The sequence below is a fragment of the Chelonus insularis genome, unplaced genomic scaffold (assembly GCF_013357705.1).
Source record: "Chelonus insularis isolate UGA/USDA-ARS -01 unplaced genomic scaffold, ASM1335770v1 contig_3_pilon, whole genome shotgun sequence".
NCBI classification, from domain to species: Eukaryota; Metazoa; Arthropoda; class Insecta; order Hymenoptera; family Braconidae; genus Chelonus; species Chelonus insularis.
Window position 1 is genome coordinate 3,471,455 of NW_023276556.1, and position 17,328 is coordinate 3,488,782.

At 30.2% G+C, this 17,328-nt stretch overlaps 2 protein-coding genes across 3 annotated transcripts; one reads left to right on the forward strand and one right to left on the reverse strand.

Moving 5' to 3' along the window:
• Nucleotides 1-1,719: 1,719 nt before the first annotated feature.
• Nucleotides 1,720-8,157, reverse strand: LOC118068419 (uncharacterized). Of its 2 annotated transcripts, none has more exons than XM_035085809.1 (5): nt 7,982-8,157; nt 7,522-7,635; nt 5,145-5,363; nt 3,207-3,499; nt 1,720-2,680 (listed from the first exon to the last, which is right to left on the reverse strand). In XM_035085809.1, the coding sequence occupies exons 2-5, from the start codon at nt 7,525-7,527 to the stop codon at nt 2,386-2,388; spliced, it is 813 nt and encodes a 270-aa protein (XP_034941700.1). In that variant the 5' UTR covers nt 7,528-7,635; nt 7,982-8,157; the 3' UTR covers nt 1,720-2,385. The 2 variants fall into 2 exon arrangements, with proteins under 2 accessions (XP_034941700.1, XP_034941699.1); XM_035085808.1 differs by having other exon boundaries at nt 3,207-3,532.
• A 4,572-nt stretch (nt 8,158-12,729) lies between these two features.
• serp (chitin deacetylase-like protein serp) lies at nt 12,730-16,437 on the forward strand. The gene is made up of 5 exons (XM_035085760.1): nt 12,730-13,204; nt 13,869-14,270; nt 14,432-14,753; nt 14,854-15,153; nt 15,285-16,437. The coding sequence occupies exons 1-5, from the start codon at nt 13,153-13,155 to the stop codon at nt 15,811-15,813; spliced, it is 1,605 nt and encodes a 534-aa protein (XP_034941651.1). The 5' UTR covers nt 12,730-13,152; the 3' UTR covers nt 15,814-16,437.
• The last annotated feature ends 891 nt before the right edge of the window (nt 16,438-17,328 follow it).

A 17,328-nucleotide genomic window follows, 5' to 3' on the forward strand; every position in this document is an offset into this window, starting at 1 on the left:
CCTACATACATACACACACACATACAGACGTCCACTTGCAAATTATTGCATTTGGCTCTGGGGACCTTAAAACGTGAATATATGTTAACATTTGAGATTCGCAAAATCGGACCCATTATCATAACTTTCCACTGGGAAGTTAAAAACGAATTTAAAAAATGTGCTATTCATTAAAAAATAATTACAATAATAAAAAACAAAAAAAAAACATAAAAGATGTATAGCAGAAGAAATATCACTGTAGATATAATAGCACTAGGTGTGAAACAAACTGAACTCCAGAGGGAACACATTCTATCTTATTTTAAGTTGGAATTATTATTATTAAATTAATAATTATTTAAAGAAAACTATAATAGATATATACATATATATTCAATACAGAATACTTAAACAAAAATAAGACAACTCGACTATCGATGATCGATTCTTCATTCCACTAAATAAAAAAATCTAAAATAAGCAGAATTTTTTCATTTATCTCTTTTCAAGTAAATTTCTTTATAATAATATTCATGTACTGAAATTTATTTACATTCCTTTTATACTTTAATGATAAATATATGTTAATTACAAATTCGTTGTTTTATAAAAAGAAAAAAAGTTAATTCACATAATTATAATTTATAATTTCATATTTTTTTGTTTTTAATCATAGAACATAAATACTTATAAATAATACTATACATAAGTTATTTATTTATTGCAGTTGGATAATTTTCTTTGTTAAAATATTTATTAAAAAATATAGAATAAATTATTTTATGATTTAATAATTATGATTTTCATTACTCTACATTAGTTTCTACTAATTTTCTTTGAAGTTTACAGGTTTCATGTGATTAATAAGGTAAAATTCAATTATGAAAATTAAGTATACAGGAAGAACGAGAATTTTTTTATTTTATTGATCTAAAAAAAGATGAGAATTACCAGTGACATTAAAAAAGCTCGCTCGTAAGATATTTTTATACGTTGGTCGATTCACGGTCGACAACACATCATCGCGTGTACTTTAAAAAATATTCTCGAGGTTTATATCGAACGCCTTTTCATCAAAGATTGTCGAGGAGTTAATGATAAAGCACTTAGATAGTTTGAGCAAAATACAAATAGTAGTTGACATCAATAAATCACATAAAATTCAAATCACTTAACCGTAATATAAAATTTTTTTTAATTATAAATGAATTTTAATGATAACTGTATTTCACAACCAATGTAATAATTTTTCAATTATCATTTACTGGCAAATTAAACCTCGGAATGATCATTATCGTTACTTGAATTATCATTAATTTTTTAACATCATCAATTTTACAGTTTTCATTATCATTGTAATCACGTTAAAATTTTGTAAGATATTTAGATCGATTATTATAGTTATCGATCGAAAGTTATAAAAATAAAGAAAAAATTTTTTGTCAGTTCAGTATAATTCTGACTTCATCACATCTTTTTCATATATTCCAAAGCTTTTTAGAACTACATAATATGAAATTTCGTTTTATATTTTAAACGAATTTTAATGTTTAAGCTTAATCATATTACGAATATAGAGAATAGCATTTATTATACTTGATATTTTTTTTTCTCAACATTTTCAAACTTCACCTATTAGTACACACATGTACATGTTAAACATTTCATATCATTATCAATATATTAAAAATAATTATTATTCCATAAATATTTAGATCATTAAAAACTTTGCTTTCATAGACTCTTACTGAATTATATTATTAACTCGATAAAATCACCACTTTCAAAAGAGTTCATTGAATACTTTGAACAAATTTACAATAGAATGAAAAATATTTCATAATTCAAATAATATCGCAGCTCCAATAGCTAATTAAAAGGAATATCTTCAAGAAAACATTGATACAAATTTCCTGGAATACATTCACAGTTCATAGAATAGTGTTTATCGAGGTGGAAGTTTTTAATCAATACTTAGAAGAGTAATTAGAACGATAGCGCATTCATTACAAGTATTTTAAGTCAACAAGAACTTCAGCTTTGACATTAAATCCATTATAAGCTATTCACAATATTGTAGATATTTAAAATATAATATAACAAAATTTATATGAATTTATCATCTATATATAGCAGCATGACATTTAAACCTCCATAATTCATCAAAAAATATTTTTAATACTGATGTCACATTTATAAAATATATTGGTAAATAATCCATTATCACTCTTTGCCAACTAAATGAAAATAAATTACCTTGTTGAAATAGGTTAAATAAATAAATAGTTCACTATCACATCAAATATTCACTGAAAAAGGATCGCCGGTACCTGGATCATTACCATCTACATGTATCAACTTGTCTGAGGAGTCTAAATGGTCAGCAGGTACCAGCAGCCACCCTCACGTCCTTACAAACTTATAAACAATCCCGAACACAAGAACGCTCACAAGCATCAGTACCAATGCTGTAACTACTTTAGCAAAAGCATTTAAACCACTTTCTGAGTGTTGTTGAGGGCGTCTAGTGGGTACACTTTGTTTGGACGCGAGACCCCGTGCTAATGCTGGAAATGCTAGACTTTGCGTGAAGGTCAGCTTGTGAAGAGATTCAGAAAGAGAATATGGACCAACAGATCCACGGGCTGCAGCACGTAATAATGCGTATTCCAAATCGAGTGCATCGAAAACACTGTACCTACGGCAATCAATTACAGTATATTGATTAATTATGTAAATATGACTGGTATATAGATCAAATCTATGTTGATACAAATAGACAATAGAAAAGTTGTTAGGAAAAAGCATATAACAGTAAACTTGTTTTAAAAGCTTTTATTTAATCATTTAATTCATCCATTGAAATGTTTTCCAATTAAAATTAATATTTAGCATAAAAATAATATGAATGTAATTTTTCTTTAGTTTTTTCTTATTTGCCAGGTAGCCTGTGTTATAAAAATACATTTTACTCTACTTTGAACATCATTTATTATTATTCTTGCTCATTTCTACGCGTATTAAATAACAATGAAAAAATAAAAAAAATTAAATATTAATCAAAAGAAGCATTTGAATAATTCATGCAGCCATTATGCGTTGTATTTATTATTAAAATATATTCTTCAATTCTATTATTGAAAATGATTTTTTTCAATTAAAATTCTTATTTCAGACCATTTCTCCAATGTTAGACATCTTGGCTGAATAATTCATCAACTTACCGGCTGCTTCGTCTTCTATCGTGGGTAGAATGAACTGAAGCCATGGTTGAACTTGGCATGGACCTGAGGCTGCTGGTGGAACTGGACGGACTCGGTGGTGCTGGCGGTGCTTGTTCTTCGTCGATAGAATTTCTGTCTGGCGATTGAGGTGACCGATCCGCTGCTCCATGATTGTGTCTCAAATGATAGAGATGTAGCCGAGCATGATCTGGATGTAGAAGACTTGGCCGTCGAGATTGCTGAGGGCTGACTGCTACACTGCTGCATGCCGCGCCACACGGCGATGGTGATGCCTTTTGCGAGGATGCCCGATAATTATCATCTCGCTGACACGGAAATGCCACGGCCAAATACCGGCCTCAATAATTCACCGGAATCTCGATAATTTACTGACAATTGTGCAAGTATTGCAATTTCAAGTCTATGACAGTTTAATTATTCGAATTTGGCATTACTCTAGATAATTCATCGTGCACAATTGCATTCTATTTATTAAATGATTCTCATGAATTTTTCCGGGAATTGACACGGACATGATGTTTAATAGTCATCATTCAAATAGTGTGAATTCATTATCCTCAATTACCAATGCTTCCATTAACTTGAAATCAGGTTTATATGTGGATAATGGCTTTTCAAAGCTTACTGTCAAGTATCTTCTATTCAAAACATTTAATCATTTCCCATTAGGAAGTTATTGTAATGAGATCAATTTTTTAAATTCGTAATTTTATCACATCTTTACGTTTTGAGACATTTGAAAGCATATTAGGAGGTTTAAACATGGATGTATGTATGTGCGTGCACTGCAAATCGTAGTGTTTTAATATAACGTCACCCATTTGATTAACATTGTTGTCACTTTTAACGCACTTGAAAGTATTTAAAAAATGACTACAATGTTAATCAAATGGATGACGTCATTTTAAAAGACTTTAAGTGTTTTAAATTAAGACACTTCCAAATTTGAGATTTGCAGTGTGTGTGCATATGTCAAGCTTTTTTTGATGAAGAACAATGAAGGCAATGAAAGAAGTTTTTACAAATTCGGTCTAGCCATTTTTTTGATAACAAAAAGAATATAATATAAATTGAGTCAAAATGATATTTGAAATAGATTAAATCTACTTATTAAATGATTAACATTATTGACAATTGAAATCAATATAATATACTTGTTAATAACTTCATATGACTCAAAACAATTATGTAGTGTTTATAAAAAATTCAATTAAATATAGTTTTTAATTAATTCAATTATCATTACTATGATTATAGTCCATAAATATCAATAAAATATTATTATAAATAAATCGATGAGATTAAACAATTGTATATTGTTTATAACAATAGTAACTTTTTATAAACAAAAAAAACGATGACAAAATTACGAATTTCAATTAATGGGAAATTCATCGTGAGGGTACTAATCCCAGATCACTTTTTTTATATTCATAATGGATATAAAATATCTAGCAAAGAGCTTTGATATAAATTGGCTAAAAATAAAAATTATTTTTGACGACATAAATTCATATCATTTATAAAATATGCTACTGTGAAGACAACTATCATATTCATCACTATCTCTTTATATTACTCAGAATAGTTGAAGGTAGTGATATTACTATCTTACCTATTACTACAATAGAACTACCTATGACATAAATAATCATTAAATGGCCCTGATCTTATTTTCTCTTCCGTGTCTAGGTCTGGTTTCAAATTGCTACCTTAAAAGATAATGAAAGACAAAGTACGAATAATTTATAATCATTTTTAACATGATTGTGACCAGCATTGGTAATGAAGAATTGGTGTTTTAAACGACTAATTGTACATCTAGAATGTCATAGCTAAAATGAATTATGAATTGATTGGATTATTTTTGCTATGGCATTCTTATCATGTAAAGCCAAGCAAATAAATGTAAATTACCTGGATAGATTCTATGCCACTGTCGTTGATGCTGTCCTGATGAGTATCTGGGAAGATGAAGGCTTGCCCATCCCCTTCGCCTCTGGGTGATTCGCTTGGCCATACTTGGAGTAATGGTAAACCACTTGGTGGTTCAGTACAAACATCTGCTGTAACAACTACTGCATTATTTTGACCACTAGTACCTAAGCACAGCCGGCTTAGCTCTCTTAAAGGTTTCTGCAAAAAAAAATGTCATAAAATTTTATTTGCTAAATACTGAGTTATTGAACACTCTGGTAGATATTTAACGGGATTTAATATTAAAAAACTGCAATATTGATCCTATCTATCCATGACATTGGACCTTTAATCCTATCGCGTTTCGCTAGGCTTTTATTATCATCTATATCTTTTTCTATCTCTCTCATGAGATCAATTGTTGATGTTTACATTTATAAAATACTACTAGTGAGAGTGCACTGTTCATAGTGTAGATACATTTCAAGTGGGATTATTTACTTATTAAAAATAAATCTTTGGGAAATTTTGCAAAAGATTACTTTAAAAATTTGGCCAGTTTCCAAAAACAAGGGAAAATGTAAATAACTTAGCAATGAAAATGGTATATCTATAGAGCAAAAAGCATCAGATGAAAATTGCAATAGGGAAAAATAATAAATGTGTGACCTGTGTAGATTATTTAATGTTATTTTATATTTAAAATGTATTTTTTATTAAAGATTTAAAAAAATATAAATTATTATTATTTTTATTTCAAATGTGACCTTTTTAAAATAAAACATTCTTTTTATTTACATGAAAAGAAGCTATTGACAATTTCATCAAAGCAAAATATAATGACAAATAATGCACGCAAATTTTGAAAATTGTCAGTAAAAGTGCAAAATATAACCTTGACATAATTACTTAAGGATTTATAATGAAATTCCCATTGTACAAGTATTGAAGTACTCAAGATTCCTTCGAGAAACTCATAAAGGAGTTTCGCATTTCACAGATATTATCTTTAGATAGCCGTATACGACTTTCAGAGAAAGAATCGATAGTTACTTTAGGACTGTTCTACATTTTAAATTGCATCGGTGACTAGTGAACTCGAAATAATTTTATTTTTTTTTCTTTTCAATTCAAATGCACAAAAGCACAATATCCATAAACTAAGAACAAAGAAATGAACAAGAATATACTAATAAAATTTATTGTAACATTCCTTTTATCGTAGAATTTCTTTTCTGAGTCTCTTCTTGCCATTTCAATTTCATTTTCTTCTTCACTCTTGAGAGCAACAAGTGTGAAGTACAAGGCCGAGAGAATAAATCATTTATCTATTCATAGATAGACATTTTAAAGAATAAAATCAATAAGTTACTGATTATTTATTAAGAAGATTATTTAATTGAAGAAGTTAACTTTTCAATTATTTTGATGTAATAAATAAGTTATAAGAAAATGACTTTTGCTTCGTAGATTATTTTACTGACAATATGGAAGAAAATATTAAATTAATTGGATGGAAAATTCAATTAGGTTTAATAACAAATAGAGTTCATTGACTAAAGCTGTGTCTTTTCTTTTCATTTGCGACTTAATCCAGGCCTTGAACACGATGGTTCAGGCGGTTGAAATCGATTTAAACAAGCTAGTGATTCTTGACGAGTCACGCAAGTTTCTTGTATTACTATTTCTTTTAAACTTCTCAATGTCAATCTTTTTGTTAATGCCATTAGAATTTTTCCCCTTGTTCATATTGGCTGGTGGCCAAATTTCTTGAGAACAACTTGCATGTTACTCGGAAAAGATAAGTTTTTAATGTCAGGGAATTATTTGAAATTACTAGAATGTTATTGAATCATTTACACAACTAATATTTGATTTTTAAAAAACTTGTGTTTCTTTTCTAATAAGTGTTGTTGGTTTCTGGGATTCTGATCTTTTGAAAGTGTGCTAGAAATTCGATTTAAGTTGGCAAAAAGTTTTGCAGAGAAATCTTATCCTCATGGGATTTTGTTACCTTAAAACCAGGTGATAAATTATGATCGTTAATCCTCAAAGTTTCTAATGTCAATTTGATTTATTTGAAAAAAAGTTACGCATGTTAAATTAGATCCGGGTTGTCCAGAGTTTAATTATAAGATACAAATGATGAATTTTCATGTGATAAGAATGCTCTGAATAATTCTAGTGATATTCAATTATGATTTGGTTGGCATTTGTTCTCCTCTTTTAGAATACGTGTTGAAAATAAATTGACATTGATGTTAGTAACATGTTGGAGAATGTTAGAAAAGATTTTTAATAAATAATAAAGAATATTTATATAAAAGAAAATGAAGATCGTTTTTTTAATAATTTAAAGAAATTCAAAAAAACTCACCTGCATATCTCCAACGAGAGACTCATGGCAGGAAAGAAGAAGAACTTTCCCATCGAGACAAAAGTCTCGAGTGTGTTGAATTTATATTTTATAAAAGTTTTTCTTTATTCTGTACTAAATAAAATATATTAAATTTTGTTTTACACGGTTTCTTGGAGTTATAATTAAATTAAAAACTTTCTAACAAAATGAAAAATTTTAATACAATTAAAAACAATTTTGTAAAATTAAAATGGTGAACACAAAATTCACAGCTTATTTATAACTTTAAAAGACTAAAAATTAAATTCATCTCCAAGATAAGCAATACCTTAAAAGAAAATTATCAAAAAATTTATCTTAACACAAAATTTATGGAAAAAAAAAATAAATAATAAATTGTCAAAATAACATTTCTTGTTAAAAATGAATCAACTTAAAAATTAAAAACAAACACTTGAAACATTTCTAAAATATTTACCACTAAAACAAATGACTTTTGATGATTTCTATTCGGAAGTTTTATTTTAAAAAAATTAATTATACAATAATAATTGTTTTTTCGTCAATCAGTTCATAAAGAACGAGAAACAAGTTGCCACTTAGCATAAATTACGAATCAAAAGTGTCACGATCGTGAGAACTCGCGGTCAACTGAGAGTGAGGAGAAACTGTACGCGAAGCGTCTCGGGAACGTATCCAGGGGACCCAACCTTATTCAGCAACGTACGGTCACCCCTTCCACCCTTTTAATGTGTCAGCAAGGGTTGGAAAGCTCTGGGGGTTTCAGTTTGTTCCGAAACGCGGCGGCGTCGTCAACGAGCACGCGGAGAAAGCCAAAGTATCGGGCAACTCGCCAGACCAGAAAGGGGATGCGAGAAAGTGGGTGCAAGACAGAAAGAGAGGAATACTGAGGGCGCGACGCCGGCGCGCGAACTATCCTGTAGGTCAAGGTCACATATATACCAAAGCATTCTTTCTTCACGAATTTACCCTGATCTAGAGCTACTTGCCGGTCATATTCCAATGTCTCCCCCTGATCTGCAGAAATTGCTGCTGCTGACTGGCATAGTGATCATCAAACAACCCACCTCCATGGGCTTGCCACGCTTATTCCCTGTCTCTGCTCTAGAATCTTGATAAAATACATCCATGACCTTGACCACTTACTCGCGCAAGACATCATCTAAATTTACTAAATTGTCCGGGAACGATTGGAAGATAAGAAATTGATCAATAATTTTCTTCACCGTCTGAACTTATAATAAAATAGACATTTACTCATTGTGGCATTGATAACTTTAACATAAAATATTTTTTATGTCAAAATAAAAAATGTATTCCAGTTAAAAGTTTTAGAAAAAAAAATAGCTACAGCTATACATAAACCTAGTTATTTTGTGGCATATAAACTTTTACCCTACTTAATAATTTATTAAAATGAAACAAAAAAATATTTTCTAATTACTAATTTTTTAATTTTATGTCATCATATAATTATATTAGCATGATACTTTATGGTATTTTAACATTTTTATCTTTACTTAACATGAAAATTTTTATCATTATTCAGTTTTTTTATGATTATTATAATTATTTTATATTATCACCACTTATGTTGAATTAAAAAAAGAATGCTTTATTATTAATCGATTAAACAATATCATTTTTTGTTATTAACATGACAAAACCTTGTAATAACAAAATAGAAAATGATCGTATTTATTTTCATTAATGTTCATAATTATTAAACGGTGTGGAATTAATAGTATTGTTATAGAATACAAGAGCTGTTGAACATAATGATAAATAAAAGAGTAAAATAAATAATTTGTGAGTTGTTTTATTAGCTCATTCAATATGAGTGGGTTCATCATATAATGTTTTTCACATTTAATGATACACGGTTAGTTGAAGAGGGATAACAGTATAATAGAAATAACCATAAAGGACGAGGTCAGAGCACTGAATTGTGCCTGGCAATTGTGCAAGGCATGCATTTATTGCCATCGTGTATCGCAATTGTAGAGCTGAAAGCTTTTTTTAGCAACACGTTTATATACATATATCTCAAACCCTGTTGCGCTTATTTTTCCCCTCGAGGTATCAGTCTGTTTCTACAATGACTTGACACGGTCATACGTGATAGGTGATCGAAATTTATTAGCTCTCTTGAGACTTGACATTTATACAAATTAATCGTATATCTTCATGCTCATGGGACTATCAATAACTTGAATATCCAATTTTTATATTTCCAGATAAGATACACTTCTGCAACATATATTTATGCATCGTATATTTTATTTCTATTGCATGGGTGCATTATAAATTATTTTATTGCTCAATTTATCACAATAAAATTTATAAATAAATGTTAGTATTAATAAAAATATCCATAGAAATGTCTGGTTGATTTTGATGAGATAGAAAAAGAGAAATAAAATAGACTTAATTGGAAAAACCATTAAGGGTAAATGTGACCAGACTTGTTATCCTGGGAATATGATCCTGAGCTGGAATATTCTGGGATTTGATACAGGATAGGAAAAATATACCACATGTTGAAAGACCTAGTTCCATTACAATTTTATATAAAAAAAAGTTTTAAATAAAGAGATAAATATTGATGACGTGTGTTAATAATCAGAAAAAAATTAGTGACGTCAGTTTTGAAATCTAATAAATTCTAAAAATGTCTTATGTATGATGCAGAGGCGTATAAGTGAGCGTAAATTAGTCGACCGAGGGGAGAAAATGACGTAAAAACAATCCAGGTTTAAAGGTGGAAAAGATTGAAAGTGGATAGAAAAATGGTTGGAGGAAAACAATATACTGCTTTCGGATCTGAAGCTTTTTATTAGAAAAAAATGAGAAAAGAAAGAATGGTAATTGAAGTGTAGAGGATTTTTAATTTAAAGGTTACCAGTAATTCAGAAGGATGAAAAAAAATTCTCATGAACTGACAATTATCTTTTTTTAACAAGAAAGAAAATAACCTAGATGAAGTTCGAGATTAACTGGATCTCTTATTTTAGAAAAGCTTTTTAAAAATAAAATAATAAAAAAAAGTATTTATTATACATTGATTCAAAAGTTATTAATATTTAAATTTCCTACATAACCTTTTCGCGATAAATATATTTCCTTTAGATAACATTTAGATCTAAAATCAATTTTGAACCTGTTGATATTGATCTTCCTTCTAAACGATCGATGTACCTAAAGATGGCGTACAATGTCTGAAATTATTCAAAACGAAGATTCCTGGTGACAGCTTCATCTTCTATGAAAAAACCTTTCACTTCAACAAATTTCAATTTAATTATCATTCCAGCATTAAATTAACATTTAGTTTATGATCATCATTAATATTTAAGTGATTAATTAATATTATCAATACTTCAAATGAATAAATAAATGCCTTAAATAAATAATTGAACTTGATGATTTAGTTTCTAATGTAATGGAATTATTACTAAAGTTTTATTGAGATGTAATAAAGTATTAAAAAGCTTCTACTAAATAATCCCTAGAGAACATGATTCTTGATTTATGAAATTGCCATGTTGCAGGGGAATTGACAATTTATATGCTTACTCCAGACAGCTTACAATCCAAGCTCTATAACTTCTCTATAAAAAGACCCAATTATGTTTGAACACTTTTCTTTTATTTATTTCAATAAGTATTAGATACTTGGTTTGATTGATTACTTTTATGATTTTTAAAAATTTAATTTTCATTCTTTACATCAGATTTGATTTATATCAATGACGTAAACGGTATTATTATTAATGGTATCTTTATTAACAATGAGGATCAGAGAGAGAGTTTGTCATAATGAATGATGACGATTAAGTTCGATTACATGAGCACGATGAAAACATGTGATAACGGGATAATAGCAGTAGTTAATAAAAGGTCTCAGTACATACCGACATTCTCATTGTGAACGTAAATGTCGCATCTTCAATGGATGCATCAAATAAAACTCTTCATTATTGTTACCTTTAGAAGCTTCGATCTCTCGAACTGGAAAGTTCAGGGAAAGAAGCTAAAAGTTCATGATTCAAAGGTCTGAGTATCGATATTCTTCATATTTTTATTATTATTCCAACATGAACAAAGATTTTTTATTCAACTTTACACAATTTGTCTGTACCTGTGTCATCAAAGTCTCCATTCAGTTCAATAAATTCATCAATTTAACATGATTAAATATTTCATCAACTCATCAATACTCCAACTCTTCCTTTCTTTTTTCTTTCAGTTTCAATTTCATTATTACATATTTTTACTGTTGAATCAACATTAACTCACATTCACCAAAGAAATAATTAATTTAATTTAATTGAAACTGAATTTTGAATCAATTTACAAGTCGCAGGTTTCAATATGTGCTTAATTAAGTAGCATCTAGAAATTTAATTAAATTAATAGGACAAATGGTGATGATAATTATAATGATGATATTACAATAGAGATAATAACTTTGATTTTACAATACTACTTTTAAAAACTTTTGAATAATTTTTTCTGCATTAAAGGAATAAAATGTTGGATTACGAAATGACCTTTAGGAATTCTGCAAAAGAAAAAAAGAATTACAAGTAGCAGAGGACGAAGCACCACTATGCAGATTATTGGTAATAAATCATTCATTAAATGATAAACATGACGAAATTCAAAATTTGCTCCAGACGAGTGAATATAATTGATGACGAAGAAGAGTTTCAAATTATCGAATCATATGATGATGGTGGCTCAGTGGGTTCCAGCTCTCTGTGGTCCTATTCAGACCTCTCTCTGACTTTATAAGAAGATAATGGCGCCATCAACCAACTTGTTTATTCAATGTAAGACATAGAAAATATCCACCTCCACCTTAATGAATAATCAAATAATTAATAAATTCTCTAGATAGATCTAAAAATAAATTACTTCATTATGAAATGACATCAGGAGAGAATAAATGATATTCATCATCAGTGGAAAAAAGTTATCAGAATAAATGAAGCAAATTAGTTATCAAAATCACTGAAGGGTTAATAAATAAAATAAAAAATCAACTGGTTTATGAACAAAAAGAGGCAGTGGAGTGTCTTGGACATTTATTTGATCGAGAGAGGCTCCAGGAACACCTCGCAGACCCCTCAGAACATGATGAAGGTGGTGGTGGCAATATAAGGCCCAGTGAGTGGCGCTGCTCGGCCAGTTCATAAGCGGTACCTACAATCCAAGGTCCGCGCCCCACTCTAAAGTGTTATTAAACATAAAAAATATTAATTGAACATTGTAAAAAAATATTCACTAAGATATTTTAATTATATTTAAATTCATTCGTGAATGTCTTAAAATATTACCTTCAATCAGTGCGTTTGAAAAAAAGTCTGTTTGTCTACTTTCTTTTTTTCATTCAACTCTTCTCTCTTCCACATCTTAGTCACCTTTCTTCATCAACCACCACCACCATCTTCACCGATCGCTGGAAGTTCAATAAAAGAGCCAGCGAAGGCGGTAGCTCGAGAAAAACGGAAACAGTGACACGTCGTAGTCTCTTAGTAGTCAGCTTATTTTATGATTTAACCAATCGATCTATAAAATAGTGAAACACCTTTGCCGTTTTACGGCTAAACAATAGTCACGAGGATGATGAATTCATCACTGGTGATTTTGCTACTTGTAGCGGTTTCTTTTGCTCGTAAGTTTTTTTTTATTTTCATCAATCGTTTGATTAATTTTAACTTACGTTTAATTACGATTTAGTTTATTTTTATTTTTTTTGATAATTATCAATCAAGTGAAGTCATTGAAGAAGAAGATTTGATAGAAATAATGATGAAATAAATAACAAGTTGAAATATTTGATGGAGAAAGGCAGAAACTTCTGGATTTTCTTTTCGTCTAAATTGAATCTTAATTTCCCTGATCAAGATTTATGTTAATCTACCGCGAGATAAAACCGGTTTTCATTTACACGTCGTTCACACTTACTCTCAATTTCTCAAGCTATTTATGAATTATTATTTAAATAAATAATTTTTTACAATAGATTTGGGAATAGTTGATGAATTTTTATCGTTATGAAGTCGGTTTAACGACGAGTGCATAAGCGCAACAGAAGTTGCATAAGAGATTAGAACGTGAAAGCCCAGGACTAGATCTCTCTCTTGCTAACTTGACGTCATTGCCTGCTTCAGGCGAGTCTAAAATGGGAGAAACTTTCGCCGTCTCGCCATAACCTAAGGCATGCGTGGCAAAAAATCCAACATATGTGACAATTATTTTAAAAAAAATCATTATTCACATTTTTTAAATAATTATTTTAATTTTTTGTTATCGAGAATGTTAAAAACGTTTTTCAGAGAGTGAGAACATCCGAGTAAAGAGACAAGAGGAGAAAAAGGAAGAAAGCTTCGAGAATGAAATATGCAAGGACAAGGACGCAGGCGAATGGTTCAGACTTGTCGCTGGTGAGGGTGATAATTGTCGAGATGTAATTCAATGTACAAGCTCAGGATTGCAAGCTATAAGATGTCCAGCTGGGCTTTACTTTGACATCGATAAGCAGACATGCGACTGGAAGGATTCAGTCAATAATTGCAAGCTCAAAAACAAGGAAAGAAAGGCTAAACCTCTGCTCTATACTGAAGAACCACTTTGTCCTGATGGCTCTTTAGCTTGCGGCGATAGTTCTTGTATTGAACGGGGACTCTTCTGTAATGGAGAAAAAGATTGTGCTGATGGATCCGATGAAAATGTTTGCGGTAAATTTTATTAAAATACTAATAGCCTTCAAGTATTAAAAAAAAATTTAAAAGAATTTTAGCATGAAAAACTTTAAATAAATTGACGAAAAAAAACCATCATTAATTGTATGAAAATTTGCTGTACGTTATAGAGTAATTATTTTTTTCTTAATTTATAGACATGGATAATGATCCAAATAGAGCACCACCTTGTGATCCAGCAGTTTGCTCCCTCCCTGATTGTTTCTGTTCTGAAGATGGTACATTAATTCCTGGAGACCTTCCGCCAAAAGATGTTCCACAAATGGTTACAATAACTTTCGATGATGCCATCAACAACAACAACATTGGACTTTACAAAGAAATCTTCAATGGAAAACGTAAAAATCCTAACGGCTGTGACATCAAGGCCACCTTCTTTGTATCTCACAAATATACCAATTACTCAGCAGTTCAGGAAATGCATCGAAAAGGTCATGAAATTGCCGTTCACTCAATCTCGTGAGTATCATGAATTCCTAATTACCATTTTATTAATACTTTTTCTAACGAACAAAAGAATAATAAATTTCTCATGATTAATAATGCTTTTCTCTTAAAGGCATAACGATGATGAACGATTCTGGTCTCAAGCGACAGTTGATGATTGGGCAAAAGAAATGGCTGGAATGAGAATCATCGCAGAGAAGTATGCCAACTTGACGGATAATAGTGTCGTTGGTGTGAGAGCGCCTTATCTACGAGTCGGTGGAAATAATCAATTCACTATGATGGAAGAGCAAGCTTTCCTTTATGACTCAACAATTACTGCAGCACTTAATAATCCTCCACTATGGCCATATACGATGTATTTCAGAATGCCTCATCGTTGCCATGGAAATCTTCAACATTGTCCAACCCGGTAAGTAAACCCACCAGTACAATTAATTAATGAATTAACCAACTAACTAACCAACTCATCAACATGAACAATCTAGAATAATCAAATAAATAAATTAAATTGATGCTAATCAATAAACTTCCAATTAAAAGGTCTCATGCTGTTTGGGAGATGGTAATGAATGAGTTGGACCGCAGAGAAGACCCTCAGAATGATGAATACTTGCCTGGCTGTGCTATGGTTGATTCCTGCAGTAATATTCTAACTGGAGACCAATTCTATAATTTCTTAAACCACAACTTCGAACGTCATTATGAACAAAATCGTGCACCACTTGGACTTTACTTCCATGCAGCTTGGTTGAAAAATAATCCCGAGTTCCTTGATGCTTTTCTCTATTGGATTGATGAAATTCTCGCTAACCACAATGATGTTTATTTCGTCACAATGACTCAAGTAATTCAATGGATCCAAAACCCACGTACAGTCACCGAGTCAAAGAACTTTGAATCTTGGAGGGAAAAATGTGTTGTTGATGGACCACCAGCATGTTGGGTTCCACATACATGTAAATTAACATCTAAAGAAGTACCTGGGGAAACAATCAATCTCCAAACATGTGTACGATGTCCCAATAATTATCCTTGGTTAAATGACCCAACTGGTGACGGTTTCTTTTAAATATAACTAATAAATCATCAAGTCACTTACTACCTTGACCCTTGACTTGCACGAAGACATGTTGCTAAAGTTTTTTTAGCAGTCTGTGCAAGAATTTATACACCTGCAGAGAATGCGAAAGAGTCTAGTGATCTACGTGATCTCCAGTGCCCAAAAAATCATATTAAAATGCGAAACATGCTTTTTTGGTACTGAAATATAATTTTATCATGATTTTTGGGAACTAGGTCTTATAATCCTGGAGTTATAAGAAACTTCAAAGTAAATAATGATAAATATGAATAATAGAATGAAAGGGAGGGAGAGAAAGAGAAAAAGAAATAAGTGAAAAAAAAAATCTAACTTTTATTGCTTCCTTTCAAGCGAGCAAATAAAACCGCAAAGACATTTGTAATATAGATATGACAATTTTTTCCCATCTTATTTCTATGTTTTTTTTTTGTTTTCTATTTTTAATTTTTTTTTATTTTTCTTACTTCTTCGACATCTTTATTTTTTATTCTGTTCTCTGTATCCCTAAGCAATCCACCAAAAGCTCCTGAAGAACGTCCTTATTTTTCTAAGGGTTGTTCATATAATTATTAATAATTATGTTACATGTGTATGTAAATTTATAAAAAAAAACAAAAAACTAAGTGATATCTTCTTCTTTTCGTAACTATAATTGAATATCAAAATAAATTCTTTAGTAAAACATTATAATTCCATGTGTTTTTATTGATACCTCCTGAATATTTTTATTCCATACTTTTCTAAGAATAATTAATAAAAATAAATTTCGTAATAATTTTCATTACCTAACTCCTATTTCAAATAAATTCAATTTAAATGATTCTATGAATTTAATAATTATATTATTTGTTAAAAGCTGATTTTATTATAATTTAATAAACATGAGCACAGAAACTAAAATGATAAAATCTCTCTTGAATTATCAGTACGAGCGAAATAATATAAATTAATTTGATATTTCATTAGATTTCTGTGCAGCATTGGTTTGCTGCTTCAATTGGTCAGTAATATGTGCCGTGAGTCGAGGTCATAAACGAGAGATCGCGTATATACGCAGAATATAAAAAATTGTGAGGGAGAGAAGTCGAGGGTGCACGTCCTCTTCGGGCAATGAATTAAGATCAAGGCCACGGATTGTCAAGTAAGTGAGACGTGGAAAAAGAGGTGAAGGAGGGCAGGAATGACGAGGTGAAATTGCAACCACTAATTATAATTTTGTATCAAGAATTTCATTCATTTTTTTCACTGATGAAAATATACGTTTCAGTTAAATTACAAGTGTTGAATATTGTAGAAATTTTAATGATCAACAATATGAAGATGACTACTAAGTGTACCGTTATTTTCTTGTTCGCAATACTCAAGGAGTTACAACGTCTTCGTAGAAAAAAAATGAAAAAATATTGAAAGCCGACTGCCACGTCAAATGCCAATGGGCCGACACGATTGCATTCCAATGTCTCTCCTGCAATCATGAATTCTGAATGCTTTCATAAAGTCTGT